The sequence below is a fragment of the Alligator sinensis genome, unplaced genomic scaffold (assembly GCF_000455745.1).
Source record: "Alligator sinensis unplaced genomic scaffold, ASM45574v1 scaffold838_1, whole genome shotgun sequence".
NCBI lineage: Eukaryota > Metazoa > Chordata > Crocodylia > Alligatoridae > Alligator > Alligator sinensis.
Genome location: NW_005842996.1, coordinates 294597 through 303242, shown reverse-complemented (window position 1 = coordinate 303242; position 8646 = coordinate 294597). Strand labels below are relative to the sequence as shown.

The 8646-nt window shown below is 63.2% G+C and overlaps 1 protein-coding gene across 1 annotated transcript in view; it reads right to left on the bottom strand.

Annotated features, from left to right (window-relative positions):
- Nucleotides 1–34: 34 nt before the first annotated feature.
- The window catches only part of TARS2 (threonyl-tRNA synthetase 2, mitochondrial), a gene marked incomplete at its 5' end in the record, with an annotated part of 21017 nt that continues 12405 nt past the window's right edge, over nt 35–8646 (bottom strand). The window contains 3 exons of the mRNA XM_025193009.1: nt 35–381; nt 2174–2316; nt 7067–7327. Of these exons, the coding sequence (XP_025048794.1) occupies nt 7179–7327 (149 nt within the window). The remainder of the gene's footprint in view (nt 382–2173; nt 2317–7066; nt 7328–8646) is intronic.

The window sequence follows — 8646 nt, the reverse complement described above, 5'->3', positions numbered from 1 at the left end:
GACCCCCACTCCCAGCCTCCAGTCCCCGTGGGAGCCCCTGCCCAGCCCAGCTCACTTGGCTCTGGGGTCATCCAGACAGTCCCAGACTTCGGGGCTGTGTCCAGGCCCCCCCCCCATGGGCCTTTCATCCTGTTTGAGGCTCTGGCCCCACATCTGGCAGCATCTGCACTGGAGGGGGGGCTCCAAAACTGTCCAGCCTCATTGACGCCACAGCCCCCTCCCCAAAGCTTTGCTGCCCCCCAGCCCTGGCCATGAGGATCCCCTGGGAGGGAGGGGAGCAGCGAAGGGGCCGGCGCTCACCTTGATCCAGGTCTGGGTGCCCGGGGAACAGCTGCACTTGAGTGAAGTCGTCTGAGGGCGGTGGTGGCCGCTGCTCCACACCTGAGGGAAGAGACAAGGGCTCGGTGAGCAAGACGGGGGTGGCTTCATATGATCCCACCCAGATCTCAGGACTCTGGGAGCTGGTGCTGTGAAAAGCTGCCAGCAGTGAGGATGGTGGCACAGATGCCGGAGAAGGAGTGGTGGCCCAGGTGGGACCCGAGTGAGGGCTGTGAGCAGCAGGTCCTGGCCCCGTCAAGCCACGAGACAGGACGAAGGACACGGGGCATCACTGGGCATGAGGCCGGGACCAGGCCAGCCTGGACCCCAGGGCTTTGGACCTCATCTGTGCAGAGGATGGGGGCACAGCACAGGGTGGGGAGGGTGCTGGGGCAGCTCAGGGAGGACAGGGCTGAGATCCTTCTCCGCCCAGGATAATGGCAGTAAGAAGCCAGGATGCTGCATCCTGGGAGTCACCAGCCTGGCCTGGCTGAATCAGCCCCGTCCCATCACCTGCCACGCCAGGGTGCGGAGCACGGAGGTGACGGCACCGCAAAGCCTGTCCTGCTGCTCCATCCTGCTGCCATGGCTCTGGGCCAGGCAGCCTTGGGCTGAGCATTAGGTGCACCTGTACTCAGTGCATTATGGTACCATCTGGATTGCCCCCCCAAGTTCTGTTGTTGCCCCATGGCAGGGCTTGTGGGGCTGTTGTATCCAGTGCCAGTCAGGGGTACCCCCCCACAAAACCCCTCTGCAGGCTGGGCTAGCTGCTAGGGCCTGTAGATCTGGAGTGAGGAGCACCAGTAGGGCTGGGGGGAGCAGGGGGCTGGGGGTCGAGAGTGAGGGGCACTGGTAAGGCTGGGTTGGGCAGGAGGCTGTGGGTCAGGAGTGAGGGGCACCAGAAGGGCTAGGGGGCACAGGGCGGGTTGGGAGCGAGGGGTACCAGGGCTGGGTGGGGAACCCAGGGTCAAAGTTCTTCAGCTCTGGGTGCTACCCTAATGCACCTAATCCCTCGCCCCCCCAAACTCTGCTATAACAAGCCCTCCCTTTCCTTTGCCCATCTCCTACCCCACAACCCTCGGCTGCCTGCAGATGCTCCCCAACCGTCCCGCTGGCCCTGGGAAATAGGCAGCCAGGAACACGGGGCAGAGCCAGCAATACCCCCAGTCCCAAACCAGGGGGCACAAGGCTGGAGCATGCCCCCTCCAAGGCCCAAAGCCCTGCATAGTGTGGGGGTCCAGCTAAGGGGGGCACAGAAGGAGGCACTCGCCAGGGCCTCCCTGCTACGCAGTGGCCATGCCACAAGCAGCGGGTGCTCCCAGAACCAGGAAGGGGGATCAAAGCTTCAGGCCCCGCCAGCGCCTGCCCCGCAGAGCCGGATGAGGCTCCTGGCAGCAGTGGGACCCAGCCAGGCAGGGCGGAGGCAGAGGTGGTAAACACAGCGCTGGTTGTAAGGGAGAGGGCAGGACACCTGGGTTCTAGCCCCAGCTGCGCCACTGGCTTGCTAAGGGGCGTCTTAGGCAAATTGCAGCTCCCTGCATCAGTCTTCCCATCTGTGAAATAAGGGCCATGCAACAATGCCCCCCCCCTCGAGCTCTCCAGGGCAGGGGCTGCCTCTGATTCAGGGCCCATACAGCACCGAACACCTGGCCCCGACTGTCATGGCAGTGCAAGGGGCTGAGGCTTGACTCTTCCATGCCTCAGCTTCCCCAGCTGGGCACTCCTGACTGGCACCAAGCGCAATGGGGAACCCAGGTGTCCTGGAGCGAGGGGTACTCCTGGGTGGCACTGAGTGCAACAGAGTACCCAGGTGTCCTGCCCTCCCCTAGCCCCATAGCTAGCGGCTCACACTCACCTGGGTTTGCGGGACCGGCCTGGGCAGAGCACAGCAGGGGGACGAGGAGGAGCAGGAGCACGGGAGCCTTCATGGTGGCTGTGTCGTGTCTCAGCGGAGCTGGGATCTGCCTGCCTCCCCGGGCATCTCGGCTCCTATTAATACTGCAGGGCTGGGGCTGAGTCATCGCCCTGACACGCGTGATCCGCCCTCGCCGCTGCGGCCGCCAGACCGCAAGGGCAGCCTGGGGCCGGAGCCAGCTCCCTCGCCTGGTACAGACAACATGGAGCAGGGGGGAATAGCCCCCGGGACGAGGTTCCTAGCTGGGACCAGCCAAAGGGCAGAGGCCTTGGCTGCACGCTTTAAACCTGCCTGCCCTTGGCACACAGGGGGCACATGCTAGGGACACGTGTGTTGTGGGGAGGGGGGGTGACAAGTAGATCTCAGCTGCCCCTGGTGGGGGGACTCAGGGAGAGGGGACAGAGCCTGGCAGCTGCTGCCGCCCTCGGGTAGTTAGAGCCGAACTGCCCACCCACGTCCTCCCACTCCCACTAGTGTCTGCATGAGCCCCCCAGCACCTCCCTGCCATGCTAGGCCTCAGTTTCCCCACCCGCCTGGCTCACGCACAAACAGCAAGCTGGCCCCGCAGACCCAGCTGTTGCACTCGGTGCCAGTCAGGAGTGCCCAGCTGGGGAAACTGAGGCAGAGCCTCAGGCTGTGTTTTCATGACAATCGGGGCCAGGCGCTTGGAGCTGTACGGGCCCTGAAACTGAGGCAGCCCCTGTCCCAGACTGGGGGCTGCATCCATGTTGCCCCCTCTCTAGCTGGGGGAAACTGAGGCACAGGTGAGGCTGGGCCACAGTCACCTGGCAGGGCAGGGGCAGGAAGCAGAGCCCAGACTCCTGGGTCCCACCACTGCCCTGCAGCCCATGAAGGAAGGAAGTGGTGGCCAGTGCACCGGCGTGGCGCAGCGCTGTGGGCATGGCTGCACACAGGACACCCGGGCAGCCAGCAGGGGGCGAACAGGTCCCTGAAAGCTCTTGCACCTGGGGCAGGATTGGGTCCTCGGTGCCACCCCTGGCACCGAGGGGTATGGATTAGGGCAGCCTCACCCTGGCATCGCTGGTACCACGAGCCACTCAGGACCCTGTGGACATCTCTTGCCAGCCCTAGAGTTACATCAGATCCTAGCACCAGGGTGCGAGGAGGCAAGGCCTGGATCCTCCACCACTGACTCTCTGCACAGCCCTGGTCACATCCCTGCGCCTCCCCTCAGGCTGTGCAGGGCCTCACAGAGACATGGAAGCCCCTGGAAGGAGCCCCTGTACCAGGCATTGTACAGAGAGGACCCAACATGCTCAGGGAGCCTGGAGAGCCGCGGGACCCGTCCCCCAAACCTACGGTGAACCACATCTCCTGGAAAGTGCCTGGGAAAATCCCTGCGGGTGGCCTAATCCCCCCGGAAAACCCTATATGTGCACCTTAAGGCGCTGGCGCCCTCATCCTGCCCTGCCCCACCCCAACACGGCTGGGCTTGCCCTGGGGCAAGGGTAGGTTGGTGGGGAAAGGCTCCAGTCTTCCAGCTTTGCCTCGTTCTCTGAGCTCAGGTGCTGCGGCGGCTTGGTGCCTCAGTTTCCCCCTCCTGCTAGGGACTCACCTGCCCTGCCTGGGTCCCCGTGAGGGCACTGGTTTGCACACAAACACGGTGGGTTCGAGTCCAGCCAGGACCAAGGAGGAAGAGGCCAGGACGGGACCCAGGAGATCGGGAGCCAACTCCCAGCCCAGCTGGCAGCCAAGATGAGGGAACTGGGACTCCCCAGATGTCTGCCCCACCAGGGTGAGGGGGACAGGGACCAGACCCCGCCTATGAGCCAGGGGTACTTGGCCACTGGGAAAGCCCCAACTCACTGCAGTGCAGAGGGGAGGTCCCCGTGCTCCGGCCTGGGGTTCAGGCTGCAGCCCCCCCACACCCCACCAGGGAGAAACCCACACAAACTGGGGGCGATTATTAGCAGTGACACAGCCTCTCCAGCCAAGCCTGGGCCCGTGCCCGAGCCCCAGCTCTGGGTACTGGCAGCCAGCGCTGGGGAGCACCCGGCACCCAGCATGTGGCACTGCGAGGGAGGAAATGCTGCAGCTGCAGTTCTACAGAAGCTGGCAGAAAGCTGCCAGCTGAGCCATAGACCGCAGCTGTGAACCAGTGGGATGAACGGTCCCTTAACCTCTAATGTCAGGGAAAGGGTGCGGGCACCCCGAGAGATGCCTCCCGCATGGCCCCCACCATGTCCCACCCCAAAAGCAGCCACATTTCGAAGCGAGGTGGGGAGCGGTGGAGGAACACAGCCAGGCTCTTTCAGGACAAAACCAGTCCAGGAAAGCTGCAGCCGCTGCAGATCCTAGCCCAATTGCCCTGGTTTCAGAGGTGGGCCAAATCTGGACCGAGAAGCAGGGGGAAGGTGCGTCCCCTCTGGGCTCAGTGCTGGGACAAGCCCCATAAAGGCATGGGGAAACGCAGACCATGTCTGTGCCTGGCGGGGGGGTAATGAGGAACAAAAGTCGTGTGGAGGAGCTGGCCGGGGCCGGCGGGAGGCAACGCTCACTGCTGAGGGCCCCTGCGAAAGCAGAAACCATCGCAGCGTGTCGAAAGGCCTGGGGCTGACGCACGGGCAGCTGGGACGTTAGTGCCTGGTGCCCTCCATGCTTGCGGCACGGGCTCTGGGTGCCCCGTGACTGGGGAAGGATGGGGCAATGCAGCCCCCGCTCATCACCAAGAGTTTCCATGGGGGCACTCAGACTCTGGGAAAAGTGGAAGAAACTAGATCCCACCCCCGTTCAGCTCCCAAAACCTCATAGTTTCATAGTTGCTAGGGTCAGGAGGGACCTGAACAGATCATCTAGCCTGACCCCCTGCCACAGGCAGGAATGAATGCTGGGTTCACAAGACCCCAGACAGGTGATCGTCCAACCTCCTCTTGAACTTGCCCAAGGTAGGGGCGAGGACCACTTCCCTGGGAAGTTGGTTCCAGATTTTGGCCACCCTAACTGTAAAACATTGCCTTCTGATCTCTAACCTAAACCTATTCTCCATCAGCGTATTACCATTGTTCCTCGTCACCCCAGGTGGTGCTGGGGAGAAAAGGGCTCTACCTATTTGCCTTATTCAGCCCCAGGCATCTTTCCCATGAGCTGTGGCCAGAATGCGCCCAGCTCTGGAGTGGAGCATGGGCGGCCGACGGACCACACCAAGGTCTGGCTGGGACCCAGGACGGGGGGGAGTGCGCTGGTCCAAGACACATGAGGCCGCACCTGGCAGTAGGTGACACCTGCAGGACCGGCCTCTCCCGGTCCAGGGGTCAGGGGCTGACTCAAGGCCAAAGCAACCCCTGGTGAATCATGGCAGCTTCCTGCACGTTGGAGCTCTCACACTGCCCTCAGCCCACAGCGACTGGGAGGGAGGGGGGGTCCCCCAGAGTTGCCCCTTGAGCGTCTTGGTTAGCGACCAGGCCAAATATTTGGAAGTGAATTGGGGAAGTCCGACGTAGGCACTGGAGAGGCCTCGGCCACAGCGACCAATAGTTCTCCCCCCGCCCCCAGTGTGCTCTGGGCTGCGTTGTGCAAGCTCAGGGACTCATGGGGCGGGAAGCACTTGCTGTGACGAGGCCCTTGCACAACTCAGCCCTGGCTGAGATCACTGCTCCTTGTGCTCAGAGCCGCAGGGCTGGGAGGGGGGGGGTGTCCCTGGGACTCAGCCCTGCTAGGCAGGGTGCCTTGGAGCCAGCAGGTGCTCTGTGCCTCAGTTTCCCTGCTCAGCCCTGCTTGCCCCATTGCATGGGAAGGGACCCAGCTGTCCCAAGTCCCTGGCAATGGCTGCAAAGCCCCTCCTGGGTAACTTGAGAGCCCCAGGCACTGGACAGCAGGGCCTGTCAGAGAGAAGCAGCAGTGGCAGGGCACCTGAGCCAGCCCAGGGGCCCTGGAAATCTCCATGGGATAAGCACCCAGCCAGCTGGGCCACATTTGGTCTCCTAAGCTGGCTCCAGGGGGTGACTGGGAGCCTGAAGCCAAGCCCAGGTCCCACTTGAAGCCCCTGCCTGTGGCCAAGGCTCTGGCCTGCCTCCTGTGCCCTCTTCTGATACCCTACACAGGCAGTGGCCAGGGCATACTGGCTGGGCATCAGTGACTGGAACCAGCAACCACACAGGGGTCCTGGATGGATGCAGCTGGCGGCCCCAGCACAACACAACCAGAAAGCACCAAACCAGAGCTCCAGTGTCTGCCAGGGCAAGGAGGCAGAGGCCTGGGGGTGAGCCTAGGCTCACACAGGACCCCCAGGCCTTTTCCCCCGATAGCCTTGGCCACAGCCAGGGGCTCCAAGTGGCTCCTGGGTCTGGCTTGAGGCTCCCAGTCGCTCTCTAGACCCAGCTTAGGAGGTCAGGTGCAGCCCAGCCAGCCAGGCACTCATGCCAGAGATCTCCAGTGCCCCTGGGCTGGCTCATGTGCCGTCAAAGACCCTGTCACTGCCCTTCCCCCTGTCAGGTCCTGCTGTCCAGTGTCTGGGGCACTCACATTACCCTGAAGGGGCTTTGCAGCCATCACCAGGGACTTGGGACACCCTCGTGGGAACCACTTCCCAGCCAGTCTCTCCAGAGCCCAAGCACACGACGCACCGAATCCTGCCCTCCCCTCCCCTCCCTGGGACATAACTCAGAGCTTTCCAGAAGCCGCAGAGGCTCAGCCCTGCCGCTCCCTGGCTTGAGGCGCAGAAACACCCAACCCTGTTTGCTGCTGCAGGGGACACAGATGTTGCCCAAACTTGAATGTGGTTTAATCTCCCTGGGGCTGAATCAGTGCCTGAAACTGGGGGCGGGGGCTCCATGTTCCCAGCATGAACCCTGCCGGCTCTTCCTTGAGGCTCACCTCGCCACCATGCTCACAGCAACTCTGGGGCGGACGGGCAGCATCACGGGGATGGAGCATCACATAGCTCACAGCCCCAATATGGTCCAAGGTGGCTGGAAGTTGTGGTGTCTCAGAACAGCTCCTCAGCATTGGGCACCCGCGCGTCCCGCAGTTCCCGCAGCCGCCCCAGCGCCTCATGCAGGCTGCGCTCCCCCAGCGGTGCGGCGTTCCGTGTCCGCACGTTCACCGTGCGGCTCAACAGCTCCTTCCTGCCGACCACTGCAAGAGACACCAACATGGCGCAGGGGTCAGGGGGGGGGCCCAGACTGCCCACCACGGCTTTGCTGGGAAGAGCTGAGCACCCCTGGGGGCCAAGTTGCCCCCATGTTGCTGGGTGGGGGGGCCGACAGGCCCCCAGGTCTGCTCTGGCCAGGTGATGGGTGTGCAAAGCTGCAGCAGAGGCAATAAGACAGAGCCCAAGTTGAGCCCCCAGTGATGGGCAGCAGGGCCACCCTCCCCAGCCCCTTTCTCTGGCAGGAGCTGCTGGCCTGGCCAGTACAGGAGGGAGCAGACTGAGCCCGAGTCCTGATTTGGGGGCAGTCAACAGGCCTGAGGGCCACAAACAGGAGGGCAGCAGCAGGTGTGTGGGCCCTGGGCTACACACGTGCCACGGACACCCAGGCACGCGTGTGCCACGGCTCCACAGTGCACCCCCTCTGGTTGCACAAGCAGGTTTGAATCACTGCTGAGCTCAGCGCTCGGCTTCCCACTGCTCAGCCACTTCCCCAAACCCAGGTGGGGACGGTGGGGCCTGACTCAGGGCCTGGGGCAGGGGAAAGCCCTGCTGAGTCCTGGCAAAGGGGCTCTCTGTGGTCACCAGGCACTAGACATGGGTCTCAGCCCAGCTTGCTGCTGGCATGCGGGGATGGGGGAGGATACCCCCATGGGTGAGGCTGACTGCACCCGGCTCCCACAGCCAGCCTGGAACAGCAGCAGGGCCCTGAAGGCTTGAGCTGCCCGGCACGGTCCCACACTTCCCCTCAGGTCTGCTTAGCCACCCCTGTCTGTTCCCAGCCCCCTCCCCAGGGCAAGGCTGGGGCTACAGGTGGCATGCCTAACTAGAAGCCAAAGCAAAAAACTGTCCAGATCAGGGGGAAGCCGCCGTTTAAAAAGCTGCCCAAGGGGTTTTGGATGCTGCCTCCAACCCCCCTAGGCAGCCTGAGGCCCGCTGACCTATGCGTCTGTGAGGTCGAAGCACAGAGCTTGGGGCCAGAGCCTGGCGCTATTCATGGCAAGCTCCTTCCCCTGTCTGTGCCTCAGTTTCCCCACCTGGGATGAGGGTAGGGGGATGCTCCCGAAATTTTCCCGGAAGGACAATAGGTTATTTATTGTTCACCTGGCCCTGCCAATACCCTCCCGTTGGGAGCCTGGCAGTGGCCGGGCCAGGAAGCCAGGACTCCTGGGTTTTGCTCTTCTGCTGAATCACTGGGCGGCCGGAGGCAGAGACAAATAAGTTACATAAGGCGCCTGGCAGCAGGGAAGAGGACTGTGGTGTTCCCTGCCAGATCTGGGCAGGCGCCATGCATTCCTACTTTCCC